This window comes from Mus caroli, unplaced genomic scaffold, assembly GCF_978045245.1.
Source record: "Mus caroli unplaced genomic scaffold, Mus_caroli_1 scaffold_5, whole genome shotgun sequence".
Lineage (NCBI taxonomy): Eukaryota > Metazoa > Chordata > Mammalia > Rodentia > Muridae > Mus > Mus caroli.
Window position 1 is genome coordinate 149,107,349 of NW_028227260.1, and position 15,872 is coordinate 149,123,220.

At 38.4% G+C, this 15,872-nt stretch overlaps 1 protein-coding gene across 1 annotated transcript in view; it reads right to left on the minus strand.

Moving 5' to 3' along the window:
- Nucleotides 1-15,872, minus strand: part of Sytl5 (synaptotagmin like 5) — a 259,986-nt gene that overhangs the window by 44,871 nt on the left and 199,243 nt on the right. The window contains exons 6-7 of the mRNA XM_085838277.1: nucleotides 15,532-15,640; nucleotides 7,653-7,787 (exon numbers count right to left, since the gene is read on the minus strand). Coding sequence (XP_085694403.1) covers nucleotides 7,653-7,787; nucleotides 15,532-15,640 — 244 coding nt within the window. The remainder of the gene's footprint in view (nucleotides 1-7,652; nucleotides 7,788-15,531; nucleotides 15,641-15,872) is intronic.

Genomic DNA, 15,872 nt, shown 5'->3' on the forward strand with positions numbered 1-15,872 from the left:
TACTGTGAATGTCTCAAAATATTTCCTTTTGGTTGATTAGACTAAGGAAAGGTTTAGTCTAAAGAGGCACAGAATTTTAAATATGTAGCTGTCAAGTGTTTTCAATATTATTTAAATATGACAAATACAAGAACCTTTGCCACTTAAATAGGAAGAGGATGATAGCATCTGTGTCAAATTTAGAGAAGTTGGAAAGCCAACTATGAAAGCTCCATTTTTGATTCAGATATCATGTTGCTGTGATTTAAATACATTTTAGAAACTAGTGGCAACAAATGGTCAGGCTAACAGAGTTAAGGGGAAATGGCAAGAAGGATACATTTGGCAGGCTCTGTGGGCTCAGTTATATCAGCTTACTGAGAAACACATATTTTCTAGGTTAGACCAGTCTTCTCTACTTTAGTTCATGAAATATACTTTGAAAAGCCTACACTACATATACAGCTAGAAACACAAGCTCTGGGGGTATTGGTTAGTTCATATTGTTGTTCCACCTATAGGGTTGCAGACCCCTTCAGTTCCTTGGGTACTTGCTCTAGCTCCTCCATTGGGGGCCCTGTGCTCCATCCTATAGATGACTGTGAGCATCCACTTCTGTATTTGCCAGGCACTGGCATAGCCTCATACGAGACAGCTATATCAGGGTACCTTCAGCAAGAGAGGCTCCTAGGTCTTACAAACTTTATATGCCCCAGTACAGGGGAATGCCAGGGCCAAGAAGTGGGAGTGAGTGGGTAGGGGAGCAAAGCCGGGGGACGGTATAGGGGACTTTAGGGATAGCATTTGAAATGTAAATGAAGAAATTATCTAATAAAATAAAATTAATAAAAGAAAAGCCTACGCAGTTGCTATCACTAATTCCATGATGTCCCCAAATATTGATGATGCCCTTGAGATGCATACATTTGTTTAGATGATCCAAGGATAAGAAAGACATACTATAATTTAATGCCTTGTCTTTCTGTTTTATATAATGCTCTTCAGGAGTGGTATCTAGGAAATCATTGTCTGGTACCCTCCCTTTCTAGAATGGTTGACAATTTTGAGCATGCACTACCTGGTTAAATGTCTGCATCTAGAGGACATCTGACAGCTAACTAATATTGAGCCCAAGGCATAATACATGGTACCACACAGAGAATGTAGAGAATTCCTTCTGAGGCTTATAAACTTTTCTAACTTCTTTTAGTTATTTCAAACATGAAATGAATATATGGGAAGATGGGGGAAAGAAGTTATAGTTGGAAAATGAAGTAAGTCTGATAAATGAGATAGAAATATCAAAAATCTAAAAAGAAAAGAGGGAAAAGTTAAATGCAGTTCTCTCTCCCAGTCGTTGGTGACCTAAAATGCTACAACTTTAATCTTTCTTACGTGAGGTAAGCCTTGACCTCTTGGGGCACATCTGAAACCTCACAGCGGGCACTTTGAGCATGTAATCAAGAAATCAGTATATTTTATATTTTAAAACTGCCTAGCTGCTTCCGATACACAGAAAAATCTGGAAAACACAGTGCTAAACTCCTCAGTAAGTCCATTTATCTCAGACATTTGTCCACTTGCATGCGCCCCTTTCCATGAACCAGCAGGCTTCCTATTTACCATAGTGCTCACAGGAAACGTGTTGATCTGGCCTCATGGCAACTACAATAAATGAAGATATAGTTTCTGGTTTAGTGAGATACTAAGATTCGCCAAAATGATGGATTTAAGTGTGTACATATAATATTTTTGCTGGTTAGCAAGCCAAGAATAATTTCTCATTTTTAGATTGATGATAAAAACAAAAGAAAAGTATCTTATGATACATAAATATATGAACTTCATATTTCAATATCAATAAAATAAATGGTGTTAGAAAGCATACATACCCTTTTATTTATGTATTGTCTGTGCTGCTTTCTACAACCAGAGAATTGAGAAGTTAAGATGGAGAATTTATGGGCTGCAGAGCCAAACATATTAGTTTGAATATATAAGCTATTCACAGAAATATATAAACACACAGATGTACATGTCTACACTTTAAAAAAAATCAAACTACTTGGAGAAGCCAACACATTCTGAAAGAATAAGTTATAAGTGTGTTATAAATACTAGTTTCTTGGTAAGGAATATTTGTGGAACTCTAGACCTCATTTGTCTCCTGCTGATAAATATATGGATAAATCCATATTTCTCTCTGTGCTTTATCATTTTCCTCACTTCTTAAGCCCTCAATTGTCTCATAATGTGCTTTAGGATATTTATGACAGTTTGTAGCTTTGATTGTCCATCCCTTGCTTCCATTAAAGGGAGACCTACCTACTCAAAAGAAGTTAAAATAGAAAAATAAGAATTAGTAGATCTCAATGCTAGAGTAATGGTAGCAGAAAGATTAATGCTCAAATAATAACTGATTTGATGTAAGGCTCACTCCATAAGATGGAGATAATTCCTGGCACTGCTTGGGTGACCAAGAACCAGAGACTAGACAGCCCAGGAACCCAGGGTAAAACCAAATACTATCAGTCTTTTAGAAAATAAAAACAGTGATAAAATAACTCCTAATAATATTCTGGTATGCTCATAGGTCAGTGCCTTATTCATTCATCATCAGAGATGCTTCCTCTTGCAGCCAGCTGATCGGAACAAATACAGAGACCCACAGCCAGGCAGTAATTGAGAGGGAGGGAGGGAGGGAGGGAGGGAGAGAGAGAGAGAGAGAGAGAGAGAGAGAGAGAGAGAGAGAGAGAGAGAGAGAGAGAGAGAATGTGCATTGTGGGTGGAGTCTGTGTGTATGGAGGTCAGGAGGTAATCTTGAGTATCATTTTTCAGGTGCCATTTACTGTCTTTTGACCCAGAGTGCACTGAACTCACCAAGTATGCTAGCCTGGCTGGCTATGGGGCCTCAGGCATAAACCTAGCTCTTCCCCATGCTGGTATATTACAAGCATGTACCACAGTTGCCTGAGATATTAAATGCAAAATATTAATATGGACCTCAGTTGCTCTATCCCCAACATGTACGGGTAAATTTATAGATTAAAATTCACATGATTTTAGAGATACAATATACATGAAAACAATTTTAAATTCTGGGTTTAAAAGGAGTTTGCTAAGTAAGTTATAGTGTGTCATCTAAAGAAAAGGTGCGGGGGAGGGCAAAGAAACCAGTATTGACTATGTATGTGATCCTTACTCCAAGCTAGAACACTCCCACCTTGCTAGAGAATATTATCATGGAGGAGATGCTGCCTACCAGAAATATCAGTTGCAAAGAAGATAATAAAAATCCTACTAAGGACAGAAAAATAATATTACTTGTAATATTATTATAAGTACAGTCAGTGGCTGGAGAGATGGCTCAGTGGTTAAGAGCACTTACTGCTCTTCCAGAGGTCCTGAGTTCAAATTCCAGCAACCACATGGTAGCTCACAACCATCTGTAATGGAATCCAATGCCCTCTTCTGGTGTGTCTGAAGACAGTGACAGTGTACTTACATACATAAAATAAATAACTAACTCTTAAAACAATTATATGTAAAAAAGAAAGTACAGTCAGTATCACATCATATGATGAATTTAAGAAACTTACTTTCCCCAAATAATATACATATGGAAATATAGATTTTTTTTAAATCATGGAAATAAAAAATATACGGCCTATTTCTAGGAGATCATGAAACAGAGAAAAGTGGGGCTTAGAATAAGGATGAGGTTAGTGAAGGACTGGATTTAATAGTGTCATCTCTGTTTTTGGTTTAGAGTCAAACAAAGCAGCTTGTAAAACTTCACAGACAGTGTGGCAATCAGTAAGAGCAATTAAAAGTAAAAGAATAATTTGTGTGTGTGTATGTGTGTGTGTGTGTGTGTAGGGGACCAAAGAGGAAGGGAGAACAACAAAGTGGATGCTTATACACAACCTCCAGTAACATGAACACAATGCTACCCAGAAATACAGCTTCCCCCTCCACCCACTTCTACTCCACAACAGATTTCAAATGTTCTGTGTTTTTCATATGCTGATAAAGAGACACTTCCCCTATATCCTATGTTAATACTCTCCATAGCTTCTAAGGGCCTTTCTGATGTTGCTTTCAACTTTATGCCTTTATGATTTGTCCATTTAGACTGGAGCTGCAGGCTCAGAAATGCCTTTGAATTTTTCTCCTTCTCACCCACATGGTAGAAAACTTAGATAAAATACAAAGCTCTTAAATTTGAATTTCATATAGACAAACTTTATTAAGAATTAAGTCTTCTAATACTTCACTGTGTGTACTTATACTAAAAATGCTATCTCGAGTTCTTATTTCCGAATACCCTTTATCTTTATTTGTTAAGCAAGGAAACCCTGCATGGAAGAATCCATACCCAGTGACTGACTTAGATCAGAATACAATGGGCTGGTTCCTCCAAATGCAAAGGGGCATAGTTTGTATCCCTTAGGCAGTGGCTGGGGTCTCAGACTCAGTCTAACCTGACCTGAATCATTACCTAGCCTTTACATTCCCTCTTCTGCCTTTCTTAATGCTCTTGGGTAAGAGGCTGGAAAGTTGGGAGATGGCTTGAGGGTTAAGAGCACTTCTGGCTTTTCCAGAGGACCTATGTTCATTTCCCAGCATCCATATGAGAGCAGCTCACAATACTTCAGTTTTATAAGATTTGTCGCTCTCTTCTGGTCTCTGTGGGCACCACGCTCACTTGTGGTGCAGAGAAATACAATCAGACCAAACACCCATACACATAAAATTAAGTCAATTGACTGATTAATCACTTATATGAATCCTTGTCTGGAAGTCTGTTTCTGATAGAGCATAGCAACCACTCACTAGAACTTAGAAAGAATTTGGAATAGCCACTGTGAGTAGTATCCCATTTATTAATGGCAGTGGACAACCTTTTAAAAGCTATCCTTTGTTTTGTATGTCCAGTTCCTAGCAACAAGTGAATAGCCGTTTCTTATGCTCTCCTGAAAGGCTATGCCTTTCCCATCCTGATTATATTTCTCCAGCTTTGAAACTACTGAAAAGAAATAAATCAATTAGGCATCTGAAAAACATCATTTCCACTCATATATGATGTGAGTTTTTAAAAGGAATGTCTTAGCCCAGCTGCTCCAGGAAAAGACCAATGAATCACGAAGAAATAACATGCTTTTTCAAGAAAAGAGGAGACTGATTGCTAAGCTGGGTCAGGTCATGGATGAAAGACATGATCATCTCACAATTTCTTTAGACGATAGTTAAGAAAAGATCGCTCCCCCACCTCAACATTTTAAGGAACCACTTGGAACAAGGGAATGAAGCTCATTGTGGCAATACATTAGTAGGTCATTACCAAGGTCAATACATGTCCAGGGAAAGGACAGTTTGCTCTTTGGATCTTTTGAGCATCTTCATTTTTCTTAATAGGAAAACATTGCTCTTGGCATGCAAGATCCAAATAACTCTGATGATAATATTTCAATTTTCTACAAACTATTTTATATATTCACAACTTAAAAGAAAACTGTGAAGGGATGCAGGGATGTCACCTTCCACAAAAGATGGCTCCCAGCAAGGATTTAGTTCTATTTAGGAGGCAGGCCACTAAGATTTTGACCATGCCCCAGTGAATATATACATAACACAAATGAGACTTTTTTTTTTTTTCTACTGGAGAGGTCACAAAGGTGGGGACTAGACAGGCAAGGACTAGTAAGTGAATGTGATAGGGGTTTATGAACCAGTAAAAATTATGTTGGAACAACAAGATAAAGTCTTCTTTGGGGACATGAAAGTGGTATCTGGGAGAGGTTGGAGGTAGAAGTGGGGAATGAATATGATGCAAAAAGACTGTATGCATGTATGAAATTTCCAAAGAATAAATACAAAGATTCTAAAAGTCTATTTACAGTCTGTCTTTTAGTTTATAATTACAAGAAAATCTTGTGTCAAAACACCAGTATTTGATGAAACATGCCCATATGGTATTACTGCTTTGTAATTACTCATGCCTAGCAACAGAAAAGACAAAAGACACAAGCCCAGGCAAAGTGATTCTGGAATAACAGCATCTATTAATACAAAATAATAAAAGATGGCTCCAGCAAAGGGTCCGAAAGAGGCTAAGAAGAAGAGACCAATACCACCTTTGAACACCATCTCTGCTCAGAGCCAGGGAAGTAAAAAGGAAAGATAAAACAGATTTATCCATTCTGTCTCTGTCTCTGTCTCTCTGTCTCTGTCTCTGTCTCTGTCTCTGTCTCTGTCTCTGTCTCTGTCTCTGTCTGTCTCTCTCTGTCTCTCTCTGTCTCTCTCTCTGTCTCTCTCTCTGTCTCTCTCTCTCTCTCTCTCTCTCTCTCTCTCTCTTTCTCTCATTTTGAATCTTTGAGACAGGCTCTCATCATGAAGCCACAGCTGCCCTTTGACTCATTATGTAGCTCAGACTATTCTGAAACTCTCAGCCATCCTTCTGCTTGCTCATTCTGGAAGCTGATTTGACTGGTATGAAAAAGCATGCCTGATTTGAAGAAAGAAATTTGATGAAGGCAGCATAGATGGGAAGCCAAGTGAAACTATTTCAAGGGCAAAGATGCTTTGATTATGTTTTAATCACATGGGGGATATATCTGCATTTTTAAATGCTTGGAAAATTCTGTCCACAATACTGATCCTCTGATAGTGAATAATAAATGATTTCTTTCTTACATATTTTTTTCTCTACAGTCTTATACAAAGTGGCATGTAGAAGAATTCTGGAGAAAAAATAAAACTCATATGAACAGTTACCATAACACTAATAAAAATGTCAATAGTCAAAAGAATGTCTCTTCTCTGGAAAAGTTCCAGACTATATAACATTACAACATGTGAGGTGTTTGTCTCCATACTCAGCACCACAGTGAGAAAATGCAGCAGTGTTACAAGAAAAATGAAATTCTGCTTGTAGAACCTAAAGAGAAAAGAATGGAAAATGGAAAAGAAGGTAGCCTGAGTACCCAAAATCAAACTGGAGCTAACATGCGCACAAAGCAATGTACCATGAAAGCAGACAACTATTTCTTACCTTTAGCTTTGATAGTAATGACAATAAGGTCTGACTTATGCTGACACAAGGCACACAAGCAGAACTGATTGGAAGTGACTATGCTCTTGGCTAGCCTCACTTTTTCTCTTTGCTTCTCCTGACAAGTGATGACATTATGCACAAGACAGGCTCACTTGACCCATCTGGAAATCAGAGGCAGTGAAACAAGAAATAAATGGAATTACAAAAAAAAAAAAAATCTCTGGGGCAGCACACATGACAAAATTATTAATGGTTTTTGAAAGCTGCAAGGAGTGGATATGACACTTAGAGGATTTTGTTTTAGAAGTTGAAACAGAAAAAGATTAAGAAATGGATAAAAGAATTACCTGCCAGGTACATCTCTGTTTGAACTATAGCCCTGACTTCCCAAATATGAGCTTGTATTACTTCCCATGACACAAATCTTTCTAACAGCTGTAAATTGAGAGGGAAGATTTTCTATAACAACTGAAAAATTTCTTCTTGTCTTTGTGTAGCATATGTTAAGTATTCTCTGTGTGCCAAGCTTTTACAGATACTTAGATGCCCTACATGGGTGGAATATCATCAACTTAATTCCCAGGTTATGTCATTACTCAATTTGCATGTCTCTTACCTGTCTGAACCAGAGGCTGACTTGAAACTCTGAAGATTTTGACTGTCTAAGTCCAAGCTATAGCTCCTTCCGCTTTCAGGTTTTGGAGTTCTGATTTCTCCTCTGGTTGCTGATCTGAACTTGCTAAGAAGAAAACTGGAAATAAACATATGAATTTAAGATAAGAAAACTCTTATCATTATACCTGTAGACTAATGCACCTGCCAACCCCCATCAGAGAACCTTCTGTTTGCAGTAGATAGTGATTAATACAAACACACAACTGGAAAAGGCACAGAAAATATGAGACTGTAGAATGCATAGCTCTAAAAGGGATATAAACACTGCACCACCCCTCCCAAAGCATTGCAGAAGAAGGGACAGAAAGAGTGTAAGGGATAGAGGTGGTGGACAACTTCAAGGAAACAGTATCTTCTGTATGAACAGAAAGGTTGTGACAGCATGCAAAAACATACCAATAAAACAAAGCAAAACAAATCAAAGTGAGACAAATTCCCAGTGTGGAGATGGGAAATAGGCATTAAATCCTACCCCTGCCAGTAGAGCAATTGCCAATCTCTAGGGAGAGAGAGAGAGAGAGAGAGAGAGAGAGAGAGAGAGAGAGAGAGAGAGAGAGAGAGAGGCAGAGTCGGTTTTCTCTAAGAATGTAGCCCCTGGCAAGTCAACTGCATTCAAGTGGAAGGCTACATTTCTAAGAATCTTTAGATTTCACAAATATTTCTTGATGGGTTAAAAAAAAAGAAAGAAAGTAAAGGAGGGGCTGGCGAGACAGTGTGGCAGGTAAGGTCACTGATTGTTCTTCAGGAAGACCTAAGTTCAACTCATGAGGTGGCTCACAACGGTGTGTAACTCAGTTCTGACACTCTCTTCTGGCAACCTTGGGTACCAGGCACACACAGAAGAGAGCATTTTTAGCAAGAACAAAGACTGGGATTTCATTCCCCAGTACCAAAGTGAATTATCAAATAAAATTTATATTTCTTTTTTTTTTTTTTTTTTTTTGGTTTTTTTTTTTTTTTTTTTTTTTTTCGAGACAGGGTTTCTCTGTATAGCTCTGGCTGTCCTGGAACTCACTTTGTAGACCAGGCTGGCCTCGAACTCAGAAATCCGCCTGCCTCTGCCTCCCGAGTGCTGGGATTAAAGGCGTGCGCCACCACGCCCGGCTAAAATTTATATTTCTTTCATCAATAAGTGACTGTTCAATAAAAGAGGAAGGCTGTGGGTTCTTAGGAGTTGGATGTGAGTCCCTCTAGTTCTCCAGCTACTTGTTCTCCATACTACTTGTAGATAAGCCAGGTCTCTGTCCCTGCTAAGCAAAAGATTATCTAGTTTGGAAACTCATCAGAGCCAGCTGAGAGAAGCATGGTCTGGGCTGGGACTCTTTGCAAGAATTCTGAATTAGGGAATGACATATAACTTGCACAGAAAGGAAATGATTTTCTGGGATGAACAAAGGCTGCAAGTTAGAGCACAGCCCTGTTAGAGTATTGACTACCTTTTTCATTAATGGTACCCAAAACAACTCTGGGGAATGAAAGAGTATGCTATGTACATTTTCTGTTCTTATTAAGCATGCTCTGTATCACTGAGCTGAACTGTAAATAGCATATCTTTGCAATTTATTAGTTCCTGGACATTTTTATACAATGTATTTTGATTATATTCACTCCCCCAACTTGTCACCAATCCACCATCCCTTCCCCTTTGGCCCAAATTTGTGTTCTCTCTAATGCACTCTCTCTCTCTCTCTCTCTCTCTCTCTCTCTCTCTCTCTCTCTCTCTCTCTCTCTCTCTCTCTCTCTCCTTCTTTCATGTGCGCATTTGCATAGACATGCATGTGTGTGTGAATTTGCCCACTCTGTGTGTATGCATGTGTGTGTGCACAAGTCTGTGTAAATTCTATGTGTAAATTCTATGTACATTCTTTGATGGAATCTTCATACATTCCTTGGCATCTCTCCTGTGCTAATGAGGTTTACACAATGAAAGCTCTTGTGCTGAGAGAAATCTGATTGCATTACTACTGCATGGAGTTAATTGGAAGTTAAACAAAAATAGCTTTTGGGGTAATGGAGTTCAAGTCCTTATCCAGGATATTGAGCACACTAAATATGGCTGTTTCTAAATACATTTAAATATGCTTGGCACTAATTGGACTCCAGGGTTTATTAATAACAGCAATAATTTTACAAAGTGCACATCAAGTAGAGGAGGAGATGAGTTGCCGAGCCCTAGAGGGAGTTGGTGGGAGGTAGTATAGGTAGATAAAATCAAAGTACATTGTATACAGATTTGAAATTTTCAAAGAACAAATAAAAATATTAAAAATAACAACAAAATCTCAGCTATATTCTTTAGCCAAACGATTCTGGGTGCAACTGTTTCATTTATTTTACATTCAACAGTGTTCTATGTGACTAAATGGATTCCAAAGGTACTGGCATAATCTTAATAGAATCTACTAAGTTGTCTCTGCTTCAAAGGACCCTGACAAAATGTCACTGTTAAATTGTCAGAACCTTCATTCTACTGGAAAACTATATTTGGGGTAAAAATGATGCTTATTATAATATCAGTCTTTGCTGCTTGGAGAAGCACCTGTACATACCCTTGCTTCTACACTTTTAAGGTGTCTCCTCTGCTCACCATTACCCCTTCTTCCTTTTGATAGCCTGAACCTGACTCATTCATCAAGCCCCTTGTCAAGCTGCTTGTAATCTGATGCGTGTGTCTTGATGTCTCTTATAGCATCCTAAAAACAGGTACTATCTATTTAATTTGTGACATTTATTGCCTATGACATCTCTGTGACTGATTAACATCTCTTTTTAACACATCATTGTTTTTAGAGAGAGCTCAATAGCTTGTATTGCCATGTTATATTTTCATATAAGCCTTTAAAACAGCAACTTTTTAGGAGTTAAACTTTTCTCTCTAACTGGATATTACAACCTTTGAAGGCAGAACCACAGCTGCCAGTTTTGAGACACAGCAGGACTCAGCCCAGTGATATGGTGGTTTGGATGAATCAGGATCTATGCAAATCATTTTTGTCAGTTATTGTTTTCCAGCTCCAAAATTCCTTATTTGTGTGACCTCATTCTGTGACAGCTGAACCAAGTTCTGAAAACTATAGATCTTAATAGAATCAGTAGGCTCTGAGATCCTTATTTAGTCAATCCATTGATTATTTCTAAGGAGTTGGGCACTATGTTAGATGTCTTAACACCAAAGGAAGGAAGGTTCTGGGAAGCACTAAAGGAGATTACCATTAAGTGGATATATTTTGGGCAAGCAGAGTGCATGGGGACAAGAGATGCATGTGTACAAGGCATTGTGCGAACCCCAAAGAATAAATGAATACAATAGGATGGGGGGTTAATGCTTAGGATGGGAATTTGAGAAATTCTAGAAATTCTAGAACGTTGTTTACATTCTCCACTAATTAATGAATGATGGACTATGCACAAGAGTTTGAGTTATTTTATACTTTTATTTAATCTCTGCTCATACGTCAGAACACTGAAAAACAAAAACACTTCTTTTAGAGCTAGCTACAATCTCAGCCATTGTCAGCATTTCATGTTGTTTTCTGTAGGTGAATTTCCCTTAATTATCTGATTGACTAATAAAGATAACAAATAGCCAATCGCTATGCAAGAAATGAGGAGGCAGGTTTTCAAGAGGAGAGGAGGAGGAGAAGCTGGAGGATATGGTGGGCAGAGGAGGACAGAGGGAGAAAACTTAGAAGGAAGATGGAGCAGAAGAGCATGGCCTGGAGAAACTGCAAGTAGCTGGGATTTCATAGCTGGGGAATAAAGTTGTTTAGAGGCATATCTGCCAAATATAGACATGCAGTTTATAGATATCTAACTAAGTTGAATTTTCCTTGCATGGGCTTATTGGGGTGGGAGATTTACCACAACTGCTGAGAAAACAATGCAATGCCACATGAGGCTTGGCATATTTTAGAACCCTTGCTATTCAGTCTTCATTTGGGGTGGGGCGGGGGGGGGTCTGATTCTTTTGTGGCACCTAGCTGCTGGTTCCCAGTGCCTCCTTGTATCTTGTTCTCTAACGTATACCCCATTGCTTGTTACAGTACTAAACAGGAATATTCGCCTTCTGAACTAAGTTGAAGTGCTCAACTGTGATCTTTTTTCCCTTAAGGAACCTTGTAAGATTAAATAAGGAACAGAGTGTTTGAGTAACTATGTTTTAATTGGAGTTGTTTAATATATCAGCAGGGAGGTTAGAGGAGAGGGATGCTGGCATTTAAAAGCAAAGGCTCTCATATGCTGTTTATAGCCATGGCTGACTCTGACCAGAGATATGCCTGAAAATAATGGGTATCACTTGGCAGCAGTATAAATAATTCTAATAAAATAAGAACTCTTGCATGTTCAGGTCATCCAGGGGATTTATTTATATGAGGTTGAAAGTATTTAAGATTGCATTTCTTCACTACACATGCCTGTGCCCAGAAACAGCTTGACTTCTAGGAGATCCATCATAACCAGGCTCGAAGATGAGATATCCCCCACCCCAATACCTGGCCTAAGTGGGACCCACACAGGGCCCAGAGGATGCAGGACCTATCTGCCATGCCAGAGATCCTTCCAGTCCAGTCCACAACTGTACCCAGAGGTGGATCAGATGCTCTAGCTCCCCCCATGCCCACATCCAGAGATAGCTTGACTCCCATAAGCTCTGCCATTATCAGGCTCACATATGAGGCAACCCCTAGCATCAATACCTGGCCTAACTGGAACCCTCATGGGGCCCAGCAGAGGCAGGGTCTATCTACCCTGCTGAAGACACATCTTCCTTCCAGTCTGCAACTCTGCCTGGGGTAAAGCTAGTGCTCCAAATCATCTCCTAAACCCACTTCCAGAGACAGCTTGATTCTAAAGAGGTATATTACAACACAAATCAGGAGCTTCAAATCCCCTCCCATACCAAGAACAGCCTCATTCAAGGAAGTCCATTATAACCAGGCTTACAAAAGGAACAGGCTCTAGTCATAGACAGCAAGGCCATTTAACACCAGAGATAACAAGATGGCTATAGGCAAGCACAAGAACACAAGCAACAGAAACCAATGCCACTTCGCACCATCAGAACCCAGTTCTCCCACCACAACAAGCCCTGGATACCCCAACACACCTGTAAAGCAAGATTCTGATCTAAACTCCCATCTCACAAAGATGATAGAGGACCATAAGGAGGCTCTTAACTCCCTTAAAGAAATACAGGAGAACACAGGTAAACGGGTAGAAAACCTTAAAGAAGAAACACACAAATCCCTTAAAGAAATACAGGAAAACACAATCAAACAGGTGAAGTAATTGAACAAAAATATCCAGGATCTAAAAATGGAAATAAAAACAATAAAGAAATCACAAAGGGAAGCAACCCTGGAGATGGGAAAATCCTAGGAAAGAGATTAGGAGTTATAGATGTAAGCATTGCCAACAAGAGATAGAAGAGAGAATCTCAGGCATAGGGGATACTATAAAACATATTGACACAACAGTCAAAAAAAATAGAAGATGCATAAATCTCCTAACCCAAAACATCCAAGAAATTCAGAATACAGTGAAAAGACCAACCTAAGAATAATAGGGATAGAAGAAAGTGAAGATTCCCAATTCAAAGGGCCAGAAAACATCTTCAACAAAATCATAGAAGAAAACTTCCCTGTCCTAAAGAAAGAGATGGCTATAAACATATGAGAGGCCTACAGAACTCCAAATAGATTGGGCCAGAAAAGAATTTCCTCCTGTCACATAATAAAAGCACTAAATGCACAGAACAAAGAAAGAATATTAAAAGTTGTAATGGAAAAGGCCAATAACTTATAAAGGCAGACCTATCTGAATTATTCCAGACTTCTCAACAGAGAGTCTAAAAGCTAGAAGATTGTGGACAGATGTCAGGCTGACTCTAAGAGAACACAATTGCCAGCCCAGGATACTATAGCTGGCAAAACCCTCAGTCACCATAGATGGGGAAAACAAGATATTCCATGACAAAATCAAATGTAAACAATATCTTTCCATTAATCCAGCCTTGCAGAGGAAAATTGAAGGAAAACTCCAGTGCAAGTAGGGAAACTGCACCCAAGGAAAGCCAAGAAATTAATCATCTTACAACAAATACAAAAGAAGAGAACCACAGAAACATAATACCACCTGTAACAGCAAAACCAACAGGAACCAATAACCATTGGTCTTTAATATATCTCAATATCAATGGACTCAATCCCCCAATAAAAAGACATAGGCTAACAGACTGGATACATAAACAGGACCCCGTATTTTGCTGTATACAGGAAACACACCTCAGTGACAAAGACAGAGACTACCTCAAACTAAAAGGATGAAAAAAAATTCTAAGCAAATGGTTCCAAGAAACAAGCTGGAGTAGCCATTCTAATATGCAATAAAATAGACTTACAACCAAAAGTTATCAAAAGAGATGGGGAAGGACACTTCATACTCACCAAAGGAAAAATCCACCAAGATGAACTCTCATTTCTGAACATCTATGTTCCAAATTCAAGGGCATCCACATTTGTAAAGAAATGTTAGTGAAGCTCAAAGCACACATTGCACCTCACACAATAATACTGGAAGGCTTCAACACCCCACTCTCACCAATGGACAGATCATGTAAATAGAAACTAAACAGAGACACAGTGAAACTAACAAGTTATGAACCAAATGGGTTTAACAGTTATCTACCGAACATATCTCCCTAAAACAAAAGAATATACCTTCTTCTCAGCACCTCATCATGCTTTCGCCAAAATTGACTATATAACTGGAAACAAAACAAGCCTCAGCAGATATAAGAAGATTGAAATAATCCCAAGAATTCTATAAGATCACCATGGACTAAGGCTGGTCTTTGATAACAGCAAAACCAACAGAAAGCACACATACTCATAGAACCTGAATAACTCTCTACTCAATGATAACTTGGTCAGGGAAGAAATACAGAAAGAAATTAAATACTTTCTATAATCTAACAAAAATGGAGGCACAGCATACCTAAACTTATGGGATACAATGAAAGCAGTAGTAAGAGGAAAATATATAGCACTGAGTATCTTCATAAAGAAATTGGAGAGATCCTTCACTAGTAACTTAACAAGCACATCTGAAAACTCTAGAACAAAAAGAAGCAAACACACCCAAGAGAAGTAGACAGCAGGAAATCAAACTCAGTGCTGAAATCAACCAAGGAGAGACAAAAAAGAACTATACAAAGAATCAACAAAACCAGAAGCTGGTTCTTTCAGAAGATCAATAAGATAGATTAACTCTTAGCCAGACTAACCAGAGGTCACAGAGACAGTATGCAAATTAACAAAATCAGAAGTGAAAAGGGAGATCTAACAACAGAAATTGAGGAAATTCAAAAATGATCAGATCCTAGTACAAAAGCCCATACTCAACAAAACTGGAAAATCTAGATAAAATGGATGATTTTCTAGGCAGATAATAGGTAACAAAGTTACATCAGAACCAGATAAAATATCTAAACAGTCCCATAACCCCTAAGGAAATAGAAGCAGTCATCAAAAGGCTCCCAACCAACCAACCAACCAACCAAACAAACAAACAAAAACAAGAAAACAAAACAAAAACAAACAAAAAAAAACCACCCAAGGTCAGATGGTTTTAGTGCAAAATTCTATCAGACATTAAAAGATGACCTAATTCCAATACTTCTCTTCTCTCAAAATTTAAAAATAAAGATTGCATTTTCCTAGGATAGAATGTTGCCCTAGTTGAGTCTCTCACCTCCTCTGGGCTACTGAAGTGACATCAGACATAAAACAGTAAAGATCCTTTATTTTAGAGATGCTTACCCCTTCTTCTTTGGGCCATCATGAGTTGTCTTCTGCCTGACAGAAGACGAAGTATCTGACTTGTCTACATATTGTTGTGCTTGCTCTTGGTTTTGTGTTTCTTCAGACCCTCATGAAAAAAAAAGAAAATAAATTTATATACAAAATTATCAGAAAGGATAACAGATTTCTCCTCTATACTCAGTTTTTTAGATTACCGCAAGACAAAAACGTTATAATAATCAGTAATGGCAGTTCAATCTCAAGTTATTTTGTATACATAGTTAGTCCTAATTTTTTGAATACTGTTGAGATAACTAAGAATTAAGATCAGAACTCATCAGGGGAAAGTTTGATAAGAT